At 43.5% G+C, this 27797-nt stretch overlaps 1 protein-coding gene across 1 annotated transcript in view; it reads left to right on the top strand.

Moving 5' to 3' along the window:
- Positions 1-27797, top strand: part of FANCL (FA complementation group L) — a 188751-nt gene that overhangs the window by 28668 nt on the left and 132286 nt on the right. The window contains exons 3-5 of the mRNA XM_077486052.1: positions 11460-11520; positions 19492-19548; positions 26848-26945. Of these exons, the coding sequence (XP_077342178.1) occupies positions 11460-11520; positions 19492-19548; positions 26848-26945 (216 nt within the window). The remainder of the gene's footprint in view (positions 1-11459; positions 11521-19491; positions 19549-26847; positions 26946-27797) is intronic.

Below are 27797 nucleotides of genomic sequence, written 5' to 3'. Positions count from 1 at the left end.
GCCCCCTATCACCCCCCAATAAAGATTTAACCCCCTGATTGCCCCTAGAGTTAACCCTTTCACCCCCTTTTGCCAGTGTCACTAAGCGATCATTTTTCTGATCGCTGCATGTGTCGCTAGTGTCGCTAGGTAGCTAGTTATTTTTTTAGGTTCACCGCCAGGTTTTTATATCGCTAGGTACCCCGATATACTACCCAATAATGTTTTTAACCCCCTGATTGCCGCTAGTTAACCCTTTCACCCCCTTTTGCCAGTGTCACTAAGCGATCGTTTTTCTGATCGCTGCATTAGTGTCGCTACAGTCGCTAGGTAGCTAGTTATTTTTTTAGGTTCACCGCCAGGTTTTTATAGCGCTAGGTACCCCGATATACTACCCAATAATGTTTTTAACCCCCTGATTGCCGCTAGTTAACCCTTTCACCCCCTTTTGCCAGTGTCACTAAGCGATCATTTTTCTGATCGCTGCATGTGTCGTTAGGTAGCTAGTTATTTTTTTAGGTTCACCGCCAGGTTTTTATATCGCTAGGTACCCCGATATACTACCCAATAATGTTTTTAACCCCCTGATTGCCGCTAGTTAACCCTTTCACCCCCTTTTGCCAGTGTCACTAAGCGATCGTTTTTCTGATCGCTGCATTAGTGTCGCTACAGTCGCTAGGTAGCTAGTTATTTTTTTAGGTTCACCGCCAGGTTTTTATAGCGCTAGGTACCCCGATATACTACCCAATAATGGTTTTAACCCCCTGATTTCCGCTAGTTAACCCTTTCACCCCCTTTTGCCAGTGTCACTAAGCGATAATTTTTCTGAACGCTGCATCAGTGTCGCTAGTGTCGCTAGGTAGCTAGTTATTTTTTTAGGTTCACCGCCAGGTTTTTATAGCGCTAGGTACCCCGATATACTACCCAATAATGGTTTTAACCCCCTGATTGCTGCTAGTTAACCCTTTCACCAGCGATCACAGTATAAGTGTCACTGGTGACGCTGGTTAGCCAGTTAGTTATTTAGGTTCCCCGTCAGGTTTTTATATAGCGCCAGGGACCCCCATATACTACCTAATAAAAATTTGAACCCCCTGATTGCCCCTAGTTAACCCTTTCACCACTGATCACCGTATAAGTGTTACGGGTGACTCTGGTTAGTTTGTTTTTTATAGCATTTTATATTCAAATCCGGAAGGCAGTGCTTGGTTTTCGGGGTCCCGTACGTGGCTAGGCTCCCAAAAAGTCCCCCACATGTGGTATCCCCGTACTCGGGAGAAGCAGCAGAATTTATTTTGGGGTGTAATTTGACTTCTGCCCATAGCATGTGTGAGCAATATATCATTTAGTGACAACTTTGTGCAAAAAAAAAAAGTTTGTAATATTCCCGCAACTTTTGGCAAAATATAAAATATTCCATGGACTCAACATGCCTCTCAGTAAATAGCTTGGGGTGTCTACTTTCCAAAATGGGGTCATTTGGGGGGGTTTTGTGCTATTTTGGCATTTTATGGCCTTCGAAACTGTGATAGGTAGTGAGGAGTTAAATCAAAAATTTGCACCCTTAGAAATCCTGAAGGTGGTGATTGGTTTTCGGGGTGCCGTGCGCGACTAGACTCCCAAAAAGTCCCACACATGTGGTATCCCCGTACTCGGGAGAAGCAGCAGAATGTATTTTGGGGTGTCATTTCACATATGCCCATAGCATGTGTGAGCAATATATCATTTAGTGACAACTTGGTGCAAAAAAAAAAAAGTTTGTAATATTCCCGCAACTTGTGGCAAAATATAAAATATTCCATGGACTCAACATGCCTCTCAGTAAATAGCTTGGGGTGTCTACTTTCCAAAATGGGGTCATTTTGGGGGGTTTTGTGCTATTTTGGCATTTTATGGCCTTCGAAACTGTGATGGGTAGTGAGGAGTTAAATCAAAAATTTGCACCCTTAGAAATCCTGAAGGTGGTGATTGGTTTTCGGGGTGCCGTGCGCGACTAGACTCCCAAAAAGTCCCACACACGTGGTATTGCCATACTCGGGAGAAGTAGCGGAATATATTTTGGGGTGCAATTCCACATATAACCATGGCATGTGTGAGCAATATATCATTTAGTGACAACTTTTTGTAAAAAAAATTTTTTTTTTTTTTTTTTGTCATTATTCAATCCCTTAGGACAAAAAAAATAAATATTCAATGGGCTCAACATACCCATCAGCAATTTCCTTGGGGTGTCTACTTTCCAAAATGGGGTCATTTGGGGGGGATTTGTACTGCCCTGCCATTTTAGCACCTCAAGAAATGAGATCGGCAGTCATAAATTAAAAGCTGTGTAAATTCCAGAAAATGTACTCTAGTTTGTAGACGCTATAACTTTTGCGCAAACCAAAAAATATACGCTTATTGACATTTTTTTTACTAAAGACATGTGGCTGAATAAATTTTGCCCTCAATGTATGACTAAAATTTAGTTTATTCGATTTTTCTTATAACAAAAAGAAGAAAATATATCTTTTTTTTTCAAAATTTTCGCTCTTTTTCCATTTATATCGCAAAAAAAAAAAATCGCAGAGGCAATCAAATACCATCAAAAGAAAGCTCTATTTGTGGGAAGAAAAGGACGCAAATTTCGTTTGGGTGCAATATTGCATGACCGCGCAATTACCAGTTAAAGCAGCGCAGTGCGAAATTGCAAAAAGACCTCTGGTCCTTAAGGTGTTTATTGGTCCGGAGCTGAAGTGGTTAAAGGGGTTGTAAAGGTAAATGTTTTTTCACCTTAATGCATTCTATGTTTTTACTTACCGGACCCCTCAAAAATCCCACGCTCGCCCCCGACGTCCTCTTCGCCGCTCAGCCTGGCCGCTGATTGGCTGGAGTGGATGGATTGAAAGCAGCGCAGCCATTGGCTCGCGCTGCTGTCAATCACATCCAATGACGCAGCGCGTCGGGGGGCGGGGCCGTGTGATACAGCGAGCGGCTATAGCCGTCGGCTGTATCACGAGAGCACGCCCGCAGGTGCTTCTCACCATGCGAGGGAGCTCGCATGAACGTGAGAAGTACCTGTGGGAGGAAGCCGAGACAGCCGCCGAGGGATCCCAGAAGAGCAGGTTCGGGGCCACTCTGTGCAAAACGAGCTGCACAGTGGAGGTAAGTATAACGTGTTTGTTATTTTTAAAAAATAAAAAAATTTACTTTACAATCCCTTTTAAGTCATTTTAATAAAAATACAAAAGACGCTAATCATGTGTGGGTTTTCTTTTTATTTATTTTTTGGCTGCTAAATTTAGCAGCATTGGTTTAGTCCTGTGTTTTTTTTTTTTTTTTTTTTTTTTTTTTCCCAACATAAAAGATTGTGGTTAGTCTTCTCAAAGCAAAATATGACCTTGAACCACCATCCTTTTCAAAGTGTTTCTTGCTCAAACAAAAGGTAAATGCGTGCTTGTTGTATACCACATGCTGTATGTCATGAGGTTTACCTGGTATTCTATTGCTCAACATTTTATACCTGCTTTTTTTTTTTTTTCCTTCACACCAGCTGCATTAGCGTGCATTAATCTATGCACAATGGGAACATTTTTAATGTTTTGGAGGAACTCCCTTTTGATTTGAATAACAAAATGCAGGTCATCACCCCAAAAGTACAGCAGACACAACTTCTCTTCTACACCAGATAATGCAGAGCAGTGGTGTGAACATAATCATTTCAAAACAATGGACTGTGATATGTATATGTATTAGTGCACACAAACGCTCCTAATTTAACTGCTTAAGGACCGAGCCCCCCGAGATTTGTTGTTTACAAGTTAAAAACTTTTTTTAATTTTTTTTGCTAGAAAATTACTTGGCACCCCCAAACATTAGATATATATTTTTTCTAACACCCTAGAGAATAAAATGGCGGTCGTTGCAATACTTTCTGTCACACTGTATTTGCGCAGTAAGTTAGCCCAATCATTTTTTATTTTTTTTATATATTGTGAAAGAAAATGTTACGCCGAGCAAATTGATCCGCAACATGTCACACTTCAAAATTGCACCCGCTCGTGGAATGGCGACAACATTTTACCCTTAAAAATCTCCATAGGCAATAGGTGTTTTGAGTTACAGAGGAGGTCTAGAACTAGAATTATTGTTCTTGCTCTACCAATCTCGGCGATACCTCACATGTGTGGTTTGAACACCGTTTTTAAAATGCGGGCGGTACTCGCGTATGCGTTTGCTTCTGCGCGCTAGATCGACAGGATGGGGAGCTTTTTTAAAGGGGGGAAAAATATATATATATATTTTTTTTACCTTTTTATTTTTACGCTGCCACTTTTATTCCTATTACAAGGGATGTAAACATCCCTTGTAATAGAAAAAAAGCATTCAGGACCTCTTAAATATGAGATCTGGAGTCAAAAAGACCTCAGATCTCATATTTACACTAAAATGCAATTAAAAATGAATACATTTTGTCATTTAAACCCCCCCCCCCCCAAAAAAAATCCCCTTTTTAAGAGCTATGGACGGAAGTGACTTTTTGACGTCGCTTCCGCCCTGCAGTGATATGGAGGTGGGTGGGGGGGGGGCCATCTTCCCCTCACTCATCTCCATACCAAGCAGGAGAGCAGACCCGATCGCCACAGATGGATCCAGTAAGCGGCGGGAGGGGGGCCCTCTCCGCTGCCGATAAAAGTGATCTTGCGGCGAATCTGCCACAGAGACCACTTTTATCTTAAAGCGGACCGCCTGCTAAAGAAGAGGATAGATAACTAGCTGCTGCCATAACAATGATATTCCTCCTTTAAAGAAGCAACGTAAAACTGCGGCGGGGGGTTCGTAAGTGGTTAAAGAGGATCTTCACTCTAGAAAGAAAAGTAAGCAGATACAAATGCTAAATACTGCTGCTGACTTTTAGTAAAAGGACACTTATCTGTCCAGGGATCCAGCTCTGCCCTCACCTGGGCTGGTTCTTCACCTGTCTTTGGGTCCCCAGTGCCAGCATCTTTACTGTGGGGAAACCGGCTGTAACTCCTCGTGGCTTCACAGCTAGCTTCTAACTGTGCAAGCAGTGCTTCACTTTGTAAATAGTCCTACAGCCTTCTGGGACCTGTGACATATTCTAGAAGGCTGTGGGCAAAGAGGGGGCATGAGCTGCAGCTCAGAATGCCTAGGTCACCTCCCCCCAAAACAATTATAATGTGGTGGGAGGACATACTGTAAAGCAGAAATTCCCCTTTAGAGTGACGTTCAGCTTTAAAGCGGTAGTAAACCGCCATGCTTTTTTTTATTTTATTTTTACCTGCAAGGTAAAGTTAAAATGAACTAGTGTGCATCGCATACAAGCACATTATGTACAGCCCTCTTGTGACGCGCTGTCACTGCTGACAGGGCTTCCATCTTCACCCGGTCTTTTTTCCAAGACTCTGAAGGAACAGCATGGGCATGCCATTCCTTCTGAGCACATGCATCGGTGACGTCACCAGCCCATTCACAAGTAACTCCTAAACGATACACATTTAGGCAATATTTACTGTACCTATAGGTAAATATCAAGCATGGGAGTTTACGTTTACTCCCACTTTAGGCCTCATGCACACAGGGCGTTAAAAAAAAAAAAAAAAAATGCTGCATAGCCAGTACCGACACCAGGAAAAAGCAGATGAGAAAGCATGCTTTTAGAAGTGTTTTGCATTGGTGTTGATGCCTATTTAGCCGTGTTTCTGCCCTCTTCTGTTTTGCACTCCCAAATCCAGTTAATGAATGAAAGAAATACTTGTATAGCGCACAATGCGAACTGAATCGCCTCTAGGCACTGTGGCGAGCTTTGATCATCTGCTAAAAGAGGAAGGTCTTGCATTTTTTCCTAAAAGCCAGGTGATTTTCTTCCAGGCGGATGTTGATTGGTAGAGCATCCATAGCCGAGGACCTTGGACAGCGAATCTCTGATCCCCCTTGGATTTATACCGGGCTTTGGGCACGAGGAGGAGGTTTTTGTTGGCTGATCGAAGACTGCGGTTTTGTGTGTAATGATTTGTTTTCTCCATTCGGTATTGCGGAGCTTCCCTATGCACGCATTTGTGGGTGAGGCAAAGGGTCTTGAACGTGATCCGATTTTTTTTTTTTTTTTTTTACGGTTAGCCAATGTAAGCTCCTCAGCGAAGGAGAGATGGATTCCCAGGTTTTTTTTTCCTGTTATCAGCCTTGCCGCTGTGTTTTGGATCAGTTGTAATTGTGCAAGTTGATATTGTGGTAATCCTATGTAAAGCGAGTTTGCGTAGTCCAGTCGTGAATTAATGATTGTTCACACTACCACTGCTTTGTCATTCTTTGGGATAAAAGGGATGAGTCTGCGAAGCATGCACAGCAGATGGTGAGATCCACTGACTACTGCTCCTATTTGCGCATCCATTGACATTTGTGCGTCTAAAATAACCCCGAGACTCTTGGCTTTGGTCTTTGGGGATGTTATACCTAAAGGGTTCCACATGTACTGTCACTTTAAGGCTGGCTCCACCCAGGAGTGATGACAAGGGTCAAGGGGTATAGTAGCCATCTTGGAACACATGTAAGCAGCCTCATAAGATGTACTGTCCTGAGATGCATGTTGCAGTGTACAGTGAGTACTGAAATAATCATCCATTGTTCCAGACCAGAGTCTTGTGTCTCTCACAACTCAGAGGATATAACAGTGGCGACGAGGATGGGATTTACAAAGTGTCTATCAGTCTGAGAGAGAGACAAAGACATTGTGGATTGTCACCTGGATTAAAGCAATCACAGATCCCAGCAGGAAAATGTCATTGATCGGGACATTAAGTGAATTTGATGGAGAACAGACATCCTGAAGTTCTTGGATGGAGAGACTGGAACAGTATTTCAGTGAAAATGCCATCCCAGGTGAAAGGCAAGTAGCAGTATTTCTGGCAGTGGTCGGTGCTCAGACATATGACACTCTCGGGGATCTCCTTTCCCCTGTAAAACCAGCAACTAAGACATTGGCAGAGCTCCTGACACTGTTAGAGGGTCACTTCCAGCCTAAACCACTAGAGATTGCAGAAAGATTTCGTTTTTATCAGAGGCAGCAGCAGCCAGGTGAAGAAATTAAAGCTTATGTGCTCGCCCTTCGCAGACTAGCCTCTACCTGTTCTTTTGGGGAGTACCTACCTACTGCACTGAGAGATAAGTTTGTCATGGGACTGAATTGTGACTCTAGCCAAAAGAGACTGTTAACAGAGAAAGACCTTACCCTTGCAAAGGCAATTGAGATAGCTTCAATGATGGAAATGGCTGTGAAAGATACGGAGGAATTGAACCCCAAGGGCAGAAGGGAAGAGGTAAAACAGGAAGTTTTCAGAACAGCAGTCAAGCCCACAGTTGCAAACTGGAAATACAGACCTCCACCAAGCTGGGGGTCAGCTTGCTACCGTTGTGGGAATACAGACCACGATCACAAAGTCTGCTGGTTTAAGGATCAGACTTGTCATAATTGTGGTAAAACGGGCCATCTGAAACGAGTTTGCCGGAGCAAGAAGGTGCGAGATAAACAACCTCTGTACCCAAAGACAAAGACATATATATGGTGGGAAAATATACATCATCATCTGAGTCCGAGGATGAGGAAGTGCTCCACAGATTAGACATACATCATATGCATTCAGCACCCTCTGCAATGACTGTAGAGGTAACCGTTGAGGGAAAGAAACTAAAGATGGATGTAGACACAGGAGCAGCAGTTTCAGTTATCACTCAGAAACAATGGAGACAACTTCAGACCCGAACAACTGTCTGCCCAATGCCAATCAAACTGCAGACATACTCAAAGCAGATACTCCACCCACTGGGTTATGCAAAAGTGCAGGTACTGTACAAGGGTCAGACAAAGAGACTGCCATTATATATATTAGAAAATGGGGGACCCCCCTCTCTTTGGGAGAGACTGGATTGCTCACTTTGGTATGCCAGACATCGCCATAAATCCCTGTAACACTGTGACAATTCCATTAGAAGATAATGAGGGATGGGTGGTGTCCCTGAAGCAGTGGTTCCCAAAGATCTTTGATGACCAGTTGGGGAAAATAAAGCATAACTGTGTGAGACTCAAGCTGAAACTTCTGCAAGGCTCGGACAGTACCTTTCGCACTCCGAGCAGGAGTGGAAGCAGAACTAAGTCTATTAAACCATCCAGAGTTTTTCTTCCTGATGAGAGGCCTGCGTTTTGGAGCTACCGAGTCTGCTGATTGCAGTAATGCCCTGTTCAGGGAGTGTTTCCTCCGTAGAGTGGTTTAAGGTTATTGTAGATATCTTGTTGGACAGAGTGGTTTTGAAGGATTCGGAGTACAGTTTTTTTATGCGATCTGGTCCAGTGCGTTGTTGTTACAGGATTCTGTTTTTCGTTGATGTTGGTAGCGATTTTGAATTTGATGGCGTGGTGATCCGTCCATGGCAGTGTTATGTTGTCGAGTATGTTGACGTCAATGTTCTGTTTTGAAAATGAGGTCCAGGGTGTGTCCTGACCCATGCGTGGGAGTCTTTTATCAGTTGCTGGAGACCCAGTTCTTCTAGTTGATTTATGCAGGCAGTCGCGATGGGGTCTTTGGGCTCGTTTGCCCAAAGGTTGAAATCTCAGAGTGCCAGGAAATTTTAGAATTTTAGGGTGTGCATTGCGAAGGATTCCGTGAGGGGTGAAAGAAGATTGGACTTTGGTCCTGGTGGTCTGTAGCACAGTAGAATATGAGTGGTGTCATGGGGTGTTGGTTGAAGATGTAGTGTCAGGGTTTCCACAGCTTAAAAACTCTCTTGATGTGACTTAGCACTGTATGCAGAGTTAACATGTGTTTTATCTGCATCAGACATTTTTTAAGCTTGAAAACACCTATGCCACTGAAAGCTCCTAAAAGTCCTTGTGCATGGACACATAGAATAACATAGAGAGGCATTTTTAAAGTGGAATTCTTTTGTTTCGTCTTTTGAAGGTCCAATTGCACTCATGCTCATCCAGAATGCTATAATAAATGTAGATTATTTTTTTTCCACTTTTCTTCTGCAGCACCTCTGGCTATGGCCGCCTAGGCGCTTACGTCGCTAGGTGATTTCCAAGGACTCCTGGGGTAGCGGTGTCCTGCATTGCAGGAGTCCTTGTGAATCGCTTAGTGATGAAATTTTGAGTTCTTTCCAGACCAGAAATGTTGCAAAAGAGTTGACAGGGATGTCATGATTGACAGGTTGCTATAGCATTAGGGAAGGAACATCAGCCTCTGCCATTGTTATGGCAACCTGTTGGGAAGAGAAAGAGAAGCACAGTGCGCAGGTGCAAGATCGGGAGATGCATGCTGGGTAGCCAACTGCACCGAATCCCGGAAATCAAGCGAAGAGGCCTTCAGATGCCCACAGATGACATGGAAGCATCTGCTTCTGACATCGGTTACTCTTCAAATATTTTAACACAAACTGCAGGGACTACACATAGGACATGTTCTAAATGTTGCTAGAGATGTTTAACATTATTATTGTCATTAAATTACAGATTTACCGGCTTCTTCCTCCGCTCTCCATCCTGAGATCTGGGACAGGGGGGACCAGAGGAGGACACAGAAAGACGGGGAGGACGCAGGGGAGGGACCCAGAAGACGAAACGCATTGGGACTCGGAAGGAGAACACATGGAGCACAGAGGGGGACCCAGAAAGCACAGAGGGTGACAGCCGGGGGTGATTGGTACGGAAGGGGGGGGAGTTACAAGCACCAATCTCCCTGACAGGCGCAGGAGGGAGGTCAGGAGAAGTGGCCGTCAGAAAAGCTATACAAGAAGGTCGGAGATTCGTGCTGATCATCCCGAGGTACTCCAAATGCCCGGTATCGGCACCAATATCGATGCAACCCTAATGAAAACATATAAAAAAGTGCATATATGCAGTCAAGTGGAAAAAAAAAAACTAAAGTGCTCCAACCCTGGCTTCTAGGCTACAGGCATGGACAGAGGATGTATGAAGATGAAATGTGTAGGGTTGGCCTTTGGAAGTGACCTCACCACACACCAGGTCCGTGCTCCAAGCCTGGAAGCCACAGCTACATCCGGTCAGGTGATGGGATTGAATGTGCTACACTAGTGTCAGTTGTGGCACTATTTATGCAAGTTTATGATGATTGTGGTTTAAAGATAATATAGAAGTTTTATACCTTTTTAATGGGTCCATTAATTATTACTATTCAAGATCATTTCACGAGATTCGCTGTGACGCTCTACAGGAATCTTTGCTGGTCTAATGTTGGTTCTGTCTGTGAGTTTGCTGCTTTTTTAGTTTACCAGCCAGTCTCCTTGGTGAGTATTTTAGTACTATTGAGGGTGAAAGACGGGTGTTCCTTCTTACACATTTTGCACAAAGACTTTTTTTGCACTTTATATTTGGATGAATTCTTTGCACAGGACACTTTTTATCATTACTTTGAATTAGGGTTGCACCAATACCACTTTTTTAAAACTTAGTACAAGTACCAATACTTTTTTTTTTTTTTTTTTTTCAAGTACTCGCCGATACTGATTACCAATACTTTTTTAAATGTCATGTGGTGAAGTTCAAACTGAGCATCAGAATGGGTAAAAAAAAGAAAAAAAAAGGTGACTTTGAACGTGGTATGGTTGTTGGTGACAGACGGGCTGGTTTGAGTATTTCAGAAGCTGCTGATCTACTGGGAGTTGCATGCACAACCATCTCCAAGGTTTACAGAGGATGGTCAGAAAAAGAGAAAATATCCAGTGAGCGGAAGTTGTGTGGACAAAAATGCCTTGTTGATGTCAAGAGAAGGAGGTGAATGGACAGACTGGTTTGAGATGATAGAAAAGCAACAGTAACTCAAATAATTACAATGAAGGTATGCAGGATACCATCTCTGAATGCACAACACATTGAACCTTGAAGCAGATGGGATACAGCAGCTGAAGATCAGACAGAGTGCCACTCCTGTCAGCTCAGAACAATAAACTGAGGCTACAGTTTGCACAGGCTCACCAAAATTGAACAATAGAATATTGAAAAACGTTGCCTGGTCTGATGAGTCTCGATTTCAGATGGTAGGGTCAGAATTTGGCATAAACATGAAAACATGGATCCATCCTACCTTGAATCAACAGTTAAGGATGGTGGTGGTGGTGTAATTGTGTGGGGGATATTTTCTTGGCACACTTTGGTCCCCTTAGTACCAATTGAGCATTGTTCAAATGCCACGGCCTACCTGAGTATTATTGCTGACCATGTCCATCCCTTTATGACTAAAGTGTACCCATGTTCTGATGGCTGCTTAATGGGTAAACATGACAGCCAAGCAACTAGCGTTTGCAGAATGAGAAGCAGCAATGGGGGGGGGGGCCCATGTCTCTCCTTTTTCAGATTTCTTTTTTTCCATTATATTGTAGAAACACGTTTCATATGTCCTAAAAAAGCAGCAAAATGTGGAAAACTGTTGAATTATTTGGTACTTAATTTGATTGTTTTTTACTGATAGATTGGAATGCAGTTGGCAGTTAACAAAAGCTCTGCATGGATATCAGAATGTTGTAAAACAGGTAAGTTTAAGTATGTTTGTTTCATTTATTTTGCCTTACACTTGATCCTTATTGTTACAAGAAATGCATGAGTTTAGCAACTTCAACATGGCAACTCTCCGCACACCCATTTCATCATATACAAAGTTTGTTTTTTAGTAAGCTGATAAGCTCATATCCACTGCCTGAATTCTTACCTTCTACCCATCTCGCCCCTTTATGCAGAGCCCAAGCCTTAGGGCTAGCCTTTTTTTGTTTAAATAGTTTTTATTGGGTTAAACAGGTCACAGAAAACAGCATTCCTTTTTTCATTTGTACAAAGAGTCGTAAACACAGAGATACTGAATGCACAAGAAATTACATTACAACATAAAATACTTAGACATCATGTCATCAGTGTGAGATAATGTACAATACTGTTAAACATTTCTGAAAAAGTAAGAGGAAAGCATTTTAACATTATAGTAAGGGGAAGAGAAGGGAAGGGGGGGTAGGGGAGAGGGGTAGGTGGGGGTATGGTCCGACTAACATCCTGGGTTAGGGTCAGTTAGAACAGAGAGAAAGCAGTGATGCCAGATAAACATTTACTTCATTAATCACTGTGAAGCCACAATACCCAAATTTTCCAGTGCTTGTCAAATTGTTTAATGTTACCATTTCTGCCTGCCAGCAGAGATTCATAGGCATAGTGAACTTGGGTTTTAGTGAGGACCTCTGAGGCATTTGGGGCTCTATCATCTTTCCAGTGACTGGCGATTAGGGTTCTTGCAACCAGAAGGATATGAGTAATCACCGTTCTAAATTCCGGAGGGAAGGATTCAATGCCTAGGTTCAATATTGCAAGGCCAGGGTTAGGTTTGGTCAGGATGCCCGTTATGGTTGAGATGGAGCGGAAAACAGAGTTCCAGTAACTGGTCAGATGTTTTCAGGCCCAGAACATGTGGAGCAAATTACCTGTTGCTCCACATCCTCTCCAGCACAGTTGCGTGTTTTGTTGTCCAAATTTGGACATTGGGATGGGATCTAATTCTCTCCGCCAAGGGTTCAATCAGTAAATTAAAAATAGAGGGGGAGAGGGGGAAACCCTGTCGTGTACCGTTAGATATGGTGAAGGTATTAGAGAGGGTATTAGATGTGAAGACCTGAGCACAAGGAGATTAATACAGGGCCAGGATGGCAGACAGAATGGGTCCAGAATAGCCAAACTTCAACAGGGCCTGTCTCATGTAGCCCCAGTGTATCCTGTCGAACGCCTTCTCCGCATCCAAAGAGAGGAGCAGAGAAGGCATCCAACAGGTTTGTGCATACTGCATAATATTGAGGACTCTTCTTGTGGCGTCAGAGGCCTGTCTCCCTGACATAAAGCCAGATTGGTCGGGATCCTATGAGAGAAGGAAGAATAGGGAGCAACCTATGGGCTATAATTTTTGCATACACTTTGACGTCAGTGTTGAGCAGAGATATCGGTCTAAAGTTGGAAGGAGTCATGGGTTCCTTGCCCGGTTTCGGGATGGTCACCACAAATGCCTTCAGCATTTTAGGGGGAAACGAGGCGGACGACATTGCAGCAGGGTAGACCTTTTGCAGGGTTGGAGTTAAGTTAGATTGAAATGTTTTATAGTAATCATTGGCCAGGCCATCTGGGCCTGGAGATTTGCCCAAAAGGAGATTACGTATTGCCCTCTCGATCTCAGGCTCCGAAACAGGAGCATTAAGGGTTTCAAGTTGTGCCTGTGACAGGGAGGGAAGTTTAATTTAATTTTAGCTAGGAAGGTTTGTATGCTCTGTTCAGTCGGTTGGGGGGTGTCCCTATCATTAGCTAGGTTATACAATGAGGAGTAGTAGTTGGCAAATGAGTTCGCTATTTCTTTAGGATGAAAGATTTTGCCACTCCCCGAGGGATTCAAAAGGTAAGCACTTTTGGATTTGGTCCTGGCAGATTTAAGCCTTTGTGCTAGGAATTTACCTGCACGGTTACCAGAAGAGTAATGGGACAGTTTCAGATATTGTATATGTTTGTCCTATTGTTGTATAAGTAGGAGCCTGAGATCGAAACGCAGCTGTGACAGCTTTTGGCCCGTTTGAGCGTGCCTCTAATGTTTTAATTTCTTTGATAAGTAAGTCTAGTCTTTGTGTCCTCCGCCTCTTCTCCCTTGAGCATAGTTGTAGGAGCAGGCCCCTAACAAAAGCCTTATGGGCACACCAAAGAATATTGGGGTCAGACACAGAGTCAGTGTTGACGGCAAAAAAAAACCGATAGGCTTTTTTCCAGATACTTCACATGAGAGGGATTGTGAAATATTCGAGAGTTCGCTCTCCAAATGTAGGCAGGGCTTGGCGTTTGCCCCTCCACCACCGTAACTGAAACAGGGGCATGGTCAGACCATGTCATGAATGGTGGAGGAGGACACTGCCTGCAGGAGCGATTTGTCTTCCAAGATCAGATCAATTCTAGAGTAAGAGTTATGTCTGGCCGAGTGATAGGAATAATCTTTTTCATTTGCATGTTGGCATCTCCAGATGTCGTAGATGTCCTCGGAATTCAAAAGAGGTTGGAGAGTAGGCGGAGGCCTCCTGGCCCTGGAGGTAGTATCCATGGTATGATCTACTGTGACATTGTGGTCTCCACAAATTATCAGCGAGCCCTTCTTAATTAAGGATACTTTGTTGTAGAGTCTTCTCAGAAATCTGAGTTGATGCGAATTGGGGGCATACAAATTGACAATGGTGAAAGGCTTGTTGTTTACTTCTCCAAGTAGTATTAAAAATCTACCCTCTGGATCAGTGAGAATTTCAGTCATGACGAAAGTCACAGTGTCTCTGACAGCTATAAGCACTCCTTTTCGCTTGGATGGGGCTGAGGCTGTGAAGACATGGGTAAAGTTCCTATGTTGGAATCTTGGGGCACTACCAGACAGAAAGTGGGTCTCCTGCAGACATAGAACATCCGCTTGCAGCTTGAGTGCTTCCTTCCACACTGCTGACCTCTTAGCTGGATGGTTGAGTCTGTTCACATTAAATGATACTATTTTAACTGCCATGTGTATAGGGTGTCAAAAAAACAAGAGTCATACCTGGTCTCAGACGTTGTTTGCCAGGACAGCAAGCGCTGGTGTCACAGGTTGAGACTGCAAGGGACAATGGAATCCGCTTTGATGTTAGTAGTGCTGTTTAGATGGTAGAAGGTTAGGTTTGGTCTATAAAAAAACAAATACCGTAGTATATAGTCATACGCAAATTTGAACTTGAGGGCAGAGCTTCTGCCCATTTCGTAAAGGGGTGTAAAAATTTACAACTGAGAACTCCAGAACCAAGGAACCGAAATAGGCATAATAAGCTTAGCTTTTGTATTTAGGTGCTTTAGGTTTGCGCTGACTGTTGTGTTTCTTCCGCGACACCGTTAGCTAGTCGAAGCTGTTGCCCGGGTTGGTTTAAAGAGGGGGAGCTATAGGTGGGTGTTCAGGCAGGATGTCCAGGGATCTGAGCAGTGCCAGACCCGATTCCACATCTGAAACAACCGAGGTCGTGCCCTCATGAGTAACTGTCAGTTTGACCGGGTAGCCCCACCGGTATAGTATGTTATGGTTCCGTAAGGCTTTAGTTATTGGCAGAAGAGACTTGCGTTTTTGCATTGTATACTGAGCGAGATCCGCAAATAGCTGGATATGCTCAAATCTCTCCTGGGGCTGCTGTATTTTTTACGAAACGCAGCCATAATTCGCTCCTTTGTTTGATAAAAGTGAACCCGCATCAGAACATCCCTTGGGATGTTGTCGGGCAAGTGTGACGGCTTTGGCAGTCTATGGATACGGTCCACGTGCAGGTCTGAATCTGCCGTGGAGGGTAGGAACGCTCTAATGAGATCAATTGCGTATTCATGAAGTTGTGCAGGCTGGACAGTCTCTGGGACACCTCTGATCTTAACATTGTTACGTCTTGACCTATCTTCAAGGTCAGCGACCTTTGACCTAAGCCATTCCAACTCGTCATTGTGGGCATTTTTTTAAAGTGTTATGGGATTCAGCAAATTCTCCCATTTTCTTCTCTATCTGGGATACTCCCCCCCCCCCCCCATCGCTCCCAGCTCAGTCTTAAAATTAGTGACACACTGCAGCATATCTGTGTGCATAGAGCTGCAGAGGGAGACTAGCATGTCCTTAAGGGTGGTATCAGAAACAGGCTTACCCGTCGTAGGAAAGGCTGTGAAGGGGTCCACCAGCTCCCTCGTGTCCTCCATGCTGTCCTGGAGCGAGTGGCCCTGCTTTGTGGCCTCCTCCAGGTGAGGCTTCAATTTTGCAGGGCAGCGGGAGATAGGAGTGGAGGCCTCCAGGGCATCATGGTCAGGGCCGCGCTGCAGCGCTGGGCTGGATGCCGCTGATCGCGGGCTTCCCGCGGAGGAAGGAGAGTTGCTCCCGGAGCCGCCGCCATCTTGGATGGGATCGTGGCCTTTCGGCGAAAATAAATCTGTTACATTCCGTTTTGCGGGCCATCTCGCAGCTGCGGCGATGCTTGCGGGCACTGTCCGGGCCAGTTGGGTGCGTCGGTGTCGCCGTTAGAGCCTTCGATTCCCGTGTCTGGAGCGGAGCTGGGGAATCACACTGCCATTCAGTTGTGCGGTAGCCACGCCCCCAAGGCTAGCCTTTTTGACCCCCAATTACATTGTTTAGAATTTTCATTCATCTACACACAAGCCTTGGCTGATCTGTTAATTCTTCAGTGGGATTTTAGGTCTCTCAGTAAAAAGGTGTCATATGAGATTTGTTGGAGACACTGAGGGAATATTATTATATGAGCCAATTGATAACATGCTACAGAAACACTTCAAAACCAATAGCTCATTAGTGTAACCAACACCCCAGTAGCTTTGTGTGGAAGTCTCTTTCCAGGGCTTGGACTGCTGTCAAATTTTGTTTCTTTGTAATGTATGAGTTTGGGCAGGGGGATGGAAAACTCAGAGGAGTCCAGTTAGAGAGAAGATGACTGATTTTCAGTACTGAATTTGTAGTCCTCATTAGGGATCTAGAATTTAGAGGTTTGGAGAGATGGTGGGAAAGAACCTGCAAACCCTGACTACAGGGACTTTGATCCTGAAGGGGTTAATCTGAGTGCATCAGAGTCCAGAAAAGGAAACAGTTGGAACCTGTCTGATCAGGGTGGACAAGCTTGGAACTGAGCCAAGGTTGCTGACCTGTGAAACCCTCCTCTTCAGGACCCCTGATACAGACGGGGTTACCCCACACCCCAGTGGAGGATCAGTGTAATAGCAGTGAGCCAATTTTTATTTTTATTTTTCTGTTGCACCAGAGTTCTAGACTATTGATTTGCTGAAGAACCCCCCCCCCCCGGATTGTTTGCAAAATGTATTAGAAACCTGTCATGTTTACAATTGACTGGCAGTGATCTATCTATCTAATGTATTTTAAAATTAAGCTTCAAGCTCTAGTACACTTGCCAACTTGTGGTTTAGGGGCTTTTCCAACCAGTTTATTCAAAGAAAGTTCCTTTTTTAATTCAGGTTTCCCTCATGCAGGAGTTCAACATCACACAGGACACAAAACAAATCCTCCATCCTCTTGGCTAATTTTTGGTCTGCTTGGACCTTCATTCATGCTATAAGGCCCATTTCACATGGGGTGGAGTCCATTGAGATCAGCGGGTATGTCAACTGATCCCATGCTGATCAGAGCAGGCAGATGAGCCATCCCTGTCTGCTCATTTTCTGTACAGCGGACAAGGACAGAGCCCCCTTTGCTCTCTGTCCTTATCCGTGGCCTCGGGAAAAAATAGACTTCACTTTCTGTTTTATACCTGACTACCCTCCAATCCAATCTGCCTAGACGGAGGATGATCCCCTTCTGGTGTCCATTTATACCCTCCAGTGCATGAGGGTGAATAGACCGTCCGATCAGGTCCACCTGAAAATCTGATTGGACCCTGCATGTGAAAGAGGCCTAAGAGCCAGTTCACACAGGGGCGACTCGGATCCGACTTCAGGTCTCCCCTAGTCGCCTTAAGTCGCGCTACATGTAAAAATCAATGTAAGTGAATGAGAGCCGTCTTAATGCACACTACTGAAGTGGCTCCTACTTCAGAAAAGGTTCCTGTACTACTTCTATCCGACTTGTAGGTGACTGGTACCCATCGATTTCAATGGAGGTTGCCTCCAAGTCGGATCTCCGTCTATACGGAGGCGACTCTCAGAGAATTATCAGCTCTCAAAAGGGAAGCGACAGAAGACCGGGCCACCGCTTGTAAAAGAGCTAGAAGAAGGCGCGGTGGCCCGGCAAGAAGAAACGAAGAGGGGGACAAGACCCCTGAAGTCCGAAGAAAAGGGTGGCGGATTCCCAGATTCCGATAAGCCCCCCGCCCGCAGACCCCACCAGGGTTGTCAGGAAGAGGCCACTGTCCTCATCAACATGCGGACAAGGTGCTTTGGGGTGGGGGGCCATGCGGCCCCCCCTTCCCCAAGGCACCCCCCATGTTGAGGGCACGCGGCCTGGTACGGCTCAGGAGGGGGGGGTGCTCGCTCGTCCCCACCCCCTTTCCTGGCCGGCTGGGTAGTGTGCTCGGATAAGGGTCTGGTATGGATCTGGGGGAGACCCCCACGCCGTTTTTTCGGTGTAGGGGGTTCCCCTTAAAATCCATATCTGACCTATGGGCCTGGTATGCTCTTGGAGGGGGAACCCATGCAGTTTTTTTTTTTTTTTTTGGCGTGGAGTTCCCCCTTGAGAGCTCATTCTCTGATTGGCCACGGCAAAAGTCGTCTGGCCTGGGGCAACTTAAAGTCGCGTTGTAAGTCGCTGCCAAGTCATGTTCAAGTTGCCTCCAAAAGTCGTGTTGAAAGTCGTATTGCCCCTGTGTGAACTGAGCCTAATAGTTCAGCCACCTGGCTTTGAAGTTGCCAGCTTGGGCTGTTCACGCTGTCTGCCTCTGAGAGCACTGTCTCTATTTCAGCAAGACAGCATCCCACTTCATCATTTCAGATAACAGTCTGTACAAGACACCTGTCTATAGACTGGACAGACCTGAACACAGACAGACGCACACCCAATGTGACTGTACACATTTGCTGTCTCCTGAAGCAAAACCTTATTGAGGGAGGAGCTTTGATCAGACAGACTGACTGTGTTTTATGGGCCAACACCCACCTGTCAGAGACTCCCTTCATGTCAAGCCTTCGGCCTCATGCACACTGGACGTTATAAAAACGTCAGTAGTGTTAGCTGTAGATTGAGTTTTTCAGCATTTTGACAGTACCTTTTTTTAATTTATTTTCTCCCCATTTTTCAGTTGTAGCGTTTTTCTTTTAGCAAAAGTATACCCCTACAAAAGCTTATGACTCAAAAACATTAAAAAACACAGAATAGCCACGTTTTTCCAGCTTATATCAGAGTTATGCCCTGTACACACGGTTGGAAATTACGTCGGAGAAGGTCTGATCGGATTATGTTGTCGGAAAATCCGATCGTGTGTGGGCTCTATCGGAGAGCTGGATCTAAATTTTTCCAACAAAAAAATGTTGGACTTTTTCCAATCGTTTTTAGAGAATTCCGACGGACAAAGTGCCACGCATGCTCAGATTAAATTACGAGACCAAAGCTATTGGCTACTAGCCTCTACATAATCCCATCGTACGCAACGAACGTCACCTTGTTCTGAACGATTGGATTTTCCGACAACTTTGTCCGACCGTGTGTATGCAACACAAGTTTCGGGCAAAATCTGTCAGAAAAAAATGGATGGATTTTGTGGTTGGAATGTCCGACCGTGTGTACAAGGCATAAGAGTAAAGGGGGCTCTGTCCTTGTCCGCTCTACAGTTCACTATGGACAGCCTTCTATAAAGATGCCTTGCTCTGCCACATATGACTTGTCAACCTTTTGCCCCTCTTAATCTTGTGCAGGATTCAGATATTTTAGTGAGTTTAGTGATTCTTTTTTCTTTTACTATGAACAGGATAATGTTTTTGATAGGTTATTTTTCTTTTCACAGAGATTACAGCACAGTTCCGATCTATCTAGCTTCATGGTGGAGCTCAAGTCTATATTGGTGAGTATTTATTTAAAGTGCTATTGCCTAAGATTACCTGACCACTGACACAACTGTATTTTTGACTTCTGATACTGTCTGCAGGAGTTTCAGCTTTTCACAACATTTTTTTTGTAATTTGTTTTATATAATGTAATCCTAGTGATGCTAAATATTTATTTGATACACATTCAAAGAGGAGTCGTGCAGATATGAACACCCACCTTTTAGTTATGACAGTCTGTACAATACATTCTTGAAATGCCACAATGCCCCACAACAGGATATTTAAACTGTATCTTTATCATTAAAAAAGCAGTTTTTGATGTCCAGTCAGGTGACTGAGCCTCACACAAGATGAGATGATCATCCTAGGGGAATATAAAACGGGGTGATCTGTGCTGTATATATAACCAAAACCTGAAGAAAAAGCTGCTTGTGTTTTATCTATATAAAATGGACAAAATTAAACTGTCCTACCATCCCCCTGATTTCACATTGCATAATGACCACATTAGGCATGAAAACACATCCATCTTAGCATGGTCAGATTTCTGGCTGCTTGTCCTCCAGTGACCAAGACTTGTGCTGACATGTCAAATCGGCGGCAAATGCCGGCAATGTCACTGTTCTAATCAGTGCGCCGCTGCATTTGTAGCGTGGCACCGATTTGAAAAAGTAGTATCTGTACTACTTTTTGCAATTTTGGGGTGCGATTTCCATTGACGTCTGTGCAGAAACATGCACAGGTGTCTGTGAAATCGCCACCGAAATTGGGACTGACATGCGGGTGTGAAATTGCATGAGTTCAGCTGAACTCGTACGCTTCATTCCCACAGCTCAGTGTAAACTTGGGCTCAGACTTTAGGGGAGCTGGACTGTGGCCAGTGAGAGTAAAAAATGTCCTGGTATCAGTAAGAATAATGCCTCATCATTGGTATCAGTTGGCGAAATAGTACCCCATCATTGGTGTCAGTGGGCAAAATAGTGCCCCATCGTTGGTGTCAATGGCAGGAATAGTGCCCCATTGTTGGTGTCAGTGGCAGGAATAGTGCCCCATTTTTGGCATCGGTGGCAGGAATAGTGCCCCATTGCTGGTCTCAGTGGGTGGAATAGTGTCCCTTCAATGTCAGTGGGCAGAAAAGTGCCCATCATTGGTATTGGTAGGAGGAATAGGTCCCCATTTTTTGTGTCAGTGGCAAGAATTATGCCCCAATTGTGGTCTCGGTAGGAGGAATAGTGCCCCAAGGGCCAGATAAAAGCAAGTAAAAGGCCACATCTGACCCCAAGGCCGCAGTTTGGAGACCACTGCAGTAAATAATTAAAATCAAGTGAACCATAATGATAAAGTTCCGTATAATAAAGTACAAGTGCTTATAACAATCAAATATTCAGCACGGCTATCCGAACACTGGGTACTACACCCAGTCCTCACACTTCACTGATCTTCCAGGAGTTGAGTGTGTTTCAACCAGAATGTACTAAGGTCACTGACTCTGGTCTGTACAGCTCCTACAGATACCCGGAAGTGATGAAACATGTAGGGTTGAGTGAGTGATGTTCTATGTTCTGATTGGAACCCACTCCACTGCCAATAGATAGTACCTTTTGAATGTAAACTATACATCTGTTTTTATTAATAAAACATATTGCACCTTCTCCTCTTGTATGTTTAAATTACCTGAAATTTGGTGGGAAGTCCTAAAGAAGTGAAGTTGTTTTATAAATATATTTTATTCTTCAGATTATGAAAAGTACTTAATGACCCTGTTTTGTTTGTTTAAAAGTTATCTGGTGGTGAGTTCACCCTAAAGCTGGCCATACATGTACTGAATACGTCATAGGTGGACCTGTTCGAAGCCACTAGGCAAAAATCTTTTTTTTTTTTTTGATTTTGCCAAAGGAGGCGAAAGGAAAATTGTCAGCCGAACAGATACAAGCACTGTTCAAGTATTCTGACAGCCACAGGGAGCTAACAGCAGGGATTAATAACTCGGGAGATTTCTTTAATTTAGTTCACTGAATGAAAGAAACCTAAACGTTTATGGCCAATGTTAAAAGGGGGTTTTAACTGGGTGGTCTCGAGTCACATTTTATCTTGAAGTTAAAAGCATATTTCTCTTGGTGGATCACATATAGGAGGGTATTGGAGCTTAAGATTGTTACAATAAATTTATACTCTGAACTGATTATTGCTATGGACAACAATGAATTCACATCTGTGCTAAGGGCCGGGTGGGGAAGATTTACTAATACTGGAACACACAGAATTTGGTGCAACAGTGCATGGTAACCAATCGGCTTAAAGCTTTGACAATAAAACCTGGAAGCTGATTGGTTTCTATGCACAGCTGCACCAGATTCTGTGTAATCTAGTATTCGTAAATCTCCCCTGATATTTGTTAGCCTTTTATTGTACACATTTATCTTCACTTATTGTTGTTTATTGGATTTTCAAGTGTTAATACATTATTTAGTGTTTATCAAAAAAACAAATAAATAATATATAGTATCTCACAAAAGTGAGTACACCCCTAACGTTTTTGTAAATTTTATTCTATCTTTTCATGTGACAAGACTGAAGAAATGACACTTTTTGCTACAAACTCAACAGTGTCCGCAGGCGTACAAGCCAGACAAAAAAGAGAAAAGCCGATTTTCTTTTACTATAGGGCAGGGGCATGTACTCTGTTACTGAGGAGCAATTTCTCCTCATGCAGATACATTGTGTCCTTGGAATGTTACAAAGCCAGGTCTTATGATGGCAACTATCCAAGGGGATATATCCGTTCCTGTCTGTGTGCTTAAAATAACAACTGCTCCTAAAGTGATCTCTTTCCTTAGAAATTTCAAGACCTAGGAACACCATATGTTCCATATCTTTATTCCATGTGAGGACAATATTCTTGTTGCAATTCAACTTATCCTGGAATAATTGGAGACTAGAATGAGCTGAACAAATCTTTTTTTATTTATTTTTTTAATAAAAGACTTTGGCATCCATGGGTGGGCATGTAGCCTGGTATGGTTGGGGAGGCCCTTTCCTGACCCACCAGGCTGCATGCTTGGATAACAGTCTGGTATGGATCTTGGGGGGGGGGGTCAGTATAAGTTCTTAATAAATGCAACACAAATGGTGTTGTAATTTGGTGGCATTAAACGCTGGAGCCAGCTATAATTTTCTAAAATGACCCCAAAAAGTGCGGATGCTACTACTTTGCAGGATGGCAAACTTGTTTAGTAGAGTGCAACTGGATACACACTATACAATTTTCTTTTATATTTACCAAAACCATATAATATGAGGTCAAACCTAAACTCTTTCAATGTGTATACAATCTGGTAGGCCCTTGTACTACATAGATGAAGGTAAATCTAAAGGAAATCAAACGCCAACAGTTGTATAATGTGTATCCTGCTTTTAGATTGGCTCACCAAGTTTTCCAGAATTGTTCACAGAACTGGAGGTCAAATTAGATGTTTCTTGGCTAAAGGTATTCCGATGGTGCTGCTTCTGTTACAACATTGAGGTTGCTCAGGTGGACATATTGAAGGCTGGTCTTCCCATTTAGCAGTTAGTTTGAGAAAGGACATGCTAAGGGCCGGTTCACACAGGGGGCGATGCGAGGCGACACCGACTTGCCTCGCCGCGACCTGCCGCGACCTCAGCGGTGACTTGCAAATGACTTCTGTATAGAAGTCAATGCAAGTCGCCCCGAGGTCGCCCAAAAGTAGTACAGGAACCTTTTTTCTGAGTCGGAGCAACTCGAGTCGCTCCTCTCAGAACGGTTCCATTGTACAGAACGGGGGCGACTTGTCAGGTCGCGGCGAGGCAAGTCGTGTCGCCTCGCATCGCCCCCTGTGTGAACCGGCCCTAAGGCAAACATCAATTTTTTATTTTTATTTTCTACAGGCCAGAGACCATTAGGACTCCCATAATATACCTGCAGTTTAAAAAAAAAAAAGTAACCTAGAAAGGCATAGGTGATGTTATATTTCATTTTATGGGAGCTTCACGTGTGATAAATGGTTTATGATGCTTTTAAACCCTTATAAAACGGATCACTGATTCCAAATTTGGCAAACACATCAATCATACAATATATGGCCAAAAGAGTCGGTTTGATGCCTCATTGGTGTCCAGGCATCATAACTGTTTGCTTCAATCTCCTAGCAAGATCTGCGAGACTTACTGCTGACCTTATGATTTTGCCTGCTTAGTCCTCCCTAATATATACCACTTAGTTGTTGTTAATCACAAACCAAAGAATCTTCTACTGTCCACTAGGGCTTTTGTTAACAATTTTAGCAAAACTTTAATTTATAGCATACAGTCATTGCTCTGCTTGGATTTCCCTGTTCGGAAGAAATTTAGAAAGATAGCTGACACAAAATCAACTGTTAATATGAATCTTAATGCAACAAATTTTTATAATTATCCTGGTGTTTTTTAGTTAGAGGAGTATTTTAGAAAAGTTTACTTTTTGGTTATGCAAATTGTACTTTTTGTACCTTTTTGCTGATTGTGAGGTTGAAAAACATTTTTTAATTAATGCATTTACATTTAAAAAAAAAAGTAAGGTTTTTAAATAATTTAAGAAAAAATTAGAAAAGGTGCTATGGTAATAACGTCTATCTTTAAGCCTAATGTTGTTGTCTTTATAGCTGTTTTATAATATCTTGAGTTGAAGGCCTCTCTTAGGCCCCTTTCACGCGACAAACCCGCTCATCACTGCCTGTCCGTTTTTCAAGCGAATCCGAGTGGGCCATCCATTGCCTCCTGTGGGCAGGCGGATGTCAGTGGAGATGTGTCCGCGGACGTCCGTCTGCCATCCAATCCACTAAAATCAGACATATGGCTATGCGTTCAGTCATCCGTCTGGCAAATCGGATGAGATCTGATGAAAACGGGCATGCTGTCTGTTCTCTTCCAATCTCCCCATGGGTATACCTGTGGTGAAAAGTGGTTTGCAAGGGTTTACAACAGCTTTAAGCCTTTGATCATCCCTGATGTTAACCCCTTCCCTGCCAGTGTCCTTTTTACAGTGTAAGTGCATTTTTTTTTTTTAAGCACTGATCACTGTATTGCTGTCACTGCTCCCCTAAAAATCGCTGATCGCCACCATTACTAGTAAAAAAAATAAATAAAAGTCCCTAAATCTATTCCATAGTTTGTAGAAGCTATAACTTTTGCACAAAACAATCAATGTACGCTTATTGGGATTTTTTTACCAAAAATATGAAGAATACATATTGGCCTAAATTGATGAAGAAATTCGATTATTTTTTTTGCATATGTTTTCCAGCAAAAAGAATGTGTGTGTGTGTGTGTGTGTGTGTGTGTGTGTGTGTGCGTGCGTTTTTTTTTTTTTTTTTTAATTGTTGGTCTTTTTGTGTTTTATAGTGCAAAAATAATAACCGCAGGGGTGATCAAATGCCACCAACTGAAAGCTCTATTTGTTGAAAAAAGGACATCAATTTTATTTGGGTACAGCATCGTACATTACAACCGAGCAATTGTCGGTTAAAATAATGCAGTGTTGTATTGCAAAAAATGGCCTAGTCATTAAGGGGGTAAATCCTTCCAGGGCTGAAGTAGTTAATTAGCACTAGTGAAGTCGCTTTGACTTTAGAAAAGGTTCCTGTACTACTTCAAGGCAACCTCTATCCGACTTTAACAGAAGTTGCCTCCATGTTGGATCCTCATCTTAATTGATGTGATTTGGATCCAACATTACAGGAAGTTTACACAGGCATTCCCTAAAGTTGCTTCAGTGTCACTCTTAAGTTGCCTGGCAAAGTCGCACTTTAAGTCTCACATGGCTTTCAGGTCACGGCAGTGTGAACTGAGCCTAAAGGCCATTCAGATGGGCACTGACACCTGTAACCCGTGAAGTAGTTCCTTGTTTATGTGGCTCCAGTTGCCAGGTTTTGCGTGCAGGTAACCAATTTGTGTCTATGGGGATGCAACGGCTTCACTGTCACTCATTCCAGTTTGACACCTGTGTGGATGCAACACTTGATCAGAATTTTGGTCGGAAAAAGCTCTGATGGTTTTCCCCAAAGAATTTCCAACGGGATTTCGCTCAAGCTGTCTTGCATGCACGCGGTCACGCCAAATTCCGACCGCCAAGAACGCGGTGACATACAACACCTATGACGGGACTAGAAAAAGCAAGTTCAATACCCAGTAGCCAATAGCTTCCATCTCGTAGTTGAATCTGAGCATGCGTGAGTTTTTGCTCGTCGGAATTGCATACACACAATCAAAATTTCCGATAAAAACTTTTTCCGTCTGAAAAATTGAGAACCCGCTCTCAATCTTTTGCTGGCGGAAATTTGGCCAGCAAAATTCCGATGGAGTATACACACGGTCGCATTTAATGACGAAGAGCTCTCATCAGTCTTTTGCTGGCCAAAATTGCGACCGTGTCGACATCTTAGGGCAGCATGTTTTTAGAGCTATAGAACACCTCCTGCTTTCCTCTTCTCCGTAATCTAGAAATGAGACATTCTGTACTTCGGGGTAAACTGGGTAGGGCTGATAACACTACATAGTTGCACAGGAACCGGCAAACTTACTGGATTTCAACAGGTTTTTTTTTTTTTTTTTTATTGGTCTTTCTAGAACAGTTTACCAAACTGCTTTCAAAGGTAGATTTAATTGGGAGCAACAAAATGGGAGGAAGTACATAAGTGATTCGGTTCATTGTTAGGCTTTAGGCCTCTTTCACGCGGGGCTTTCCGTATTTAGTATCTGCTTGCTCAGCGGGGATCGCTCCATTGATCCCTGCTGAGCCGGCGGATGACAAGTCCGTCTCTGCAATCTGTGCAGGGATGGGCCTGTCAGAGTCCGCTCTCCCCTATGGGGGGATCGGATGATTACGGACCGCCTGTCTGTTTTCATCCGATCCGCCTTACGGATGGAAAATGGGCTTTCCATCCACCTGGATTTTGTGGAGCGGATCGGATGTCAGCGGACATGTCCTCGCTGATATCTGACGCTCCATAGGGTTGTACTGTGTGGAGCCACTGTTCAGATCCGCCTAAAAGACTGACAGGTGGATCTGAACAGTCCACACATGTGAAAGGGGCCTACACATTTTAACAAACACAAAAAAAGAAAAATTAGAAATACATCCAGGCTTATTTAGTATTTAGCAAATCAGTTCAGATAGCCTTTTTAGATTTCTCTGACTCCAGTAAAATTAGATCTGCTATAGACCAGTTTTGTTTTTCATGGTTTGATATAAGATATGTTTAAAGGTTTCCTTATTGAATCTGGCCACTGTTTTCCAATGTATGCCTCTTTTTTTCCAGGATGTTGCTCTTAAAAACACAAATTCATCAGAAGCTTCACCTGCTCCTCACTATTATTCTTGCCTTGTGAAGGACATTGATAGTTTGGGATGGGATAAGTATGTTTTATGTATTTTTTTTTATTTTTTTTTAAAAGTAAAGATACTACTTGTGTGTTGATTTTAATTAAACATTTAAATGTAAAGAATACATTTTATATAAATATAATGATCGCAGCTGTAGAAAAAAAGAACAAAATATGGAATCCAAAGGAATACAGCTGCCAAATATTTATTTCTGCACTTATGGTTGTCACTGTTGTCCATTGTTTGCAGTGTATAAGTACTGCCCTCTCACACATGAAGAACACTTGGTGGAGTGTGCTTGGTTACTCAGGTGATGGGAAGGAAGTACTTTACTGTGCCTGCGCTGAGTCTCTTCTGCACATGTACCTGTATTATAGTAGTGGTAAGGTTTGCTGGGATAGCGGCTGATAACTAACAATAGCGGGTTTGTGCACAAGAGCATCTGCTCTTCCGGCTATCTCCCTCCCCTGGTTCAAACTCAATGGCTCCAACAGCAAGTGAGGAGGGAATGGGGGTGAAACTGAGCCCCATTCTGTGTGTCAATGGACACACAGAGCAGGGCTCAGGAGCGCGCGCGCAGGGATCAGGGTTGCTGTGTGCAAAACCATTGCACCGAGCAGGCATGTATACCATGTTTGTTGTTTAACCACTTCTTGCCTGGCCTATAGCAGAATGATGGCTGGGAAGTGGTTCAGTTATCCTGACTGGACGTCATATGACGTCTTTCAAGATAAGCTGGTCGCGCATCCATGAAAGCACGCAGAGATCGGTGGTGTGGTGATACACCACACCTCCAATTGTGGTAAGGAGGCTCTTTACCATGTTATCAGCTGTGACAATCACAACTGATCACAGTGAGAACCAGGAAGTTCGGTTAATCGTCTT

This window comes from Lithobates pipiens, unplaced genomic scaffold (genome assembly GCF_037356315.1).
Source record: "Lithobates pipiens isolate NorthernLeopardFrog02 unplaced genomic scaffold, aLitPip1_a1.2 Scaffold_18, whole genome shotgun sequence".
Lineage (NCBI taxonomy): Eukaryota > Metazoa > Chordata > Amphibia > Anura > Ranidae > Lithobates > Lithobates pipiens.
The sequence above is the reverse complement of the archived record's forward strand: the minus strand, read 5'-3'. Positions and strand labels throughout refer to the sequence as shown.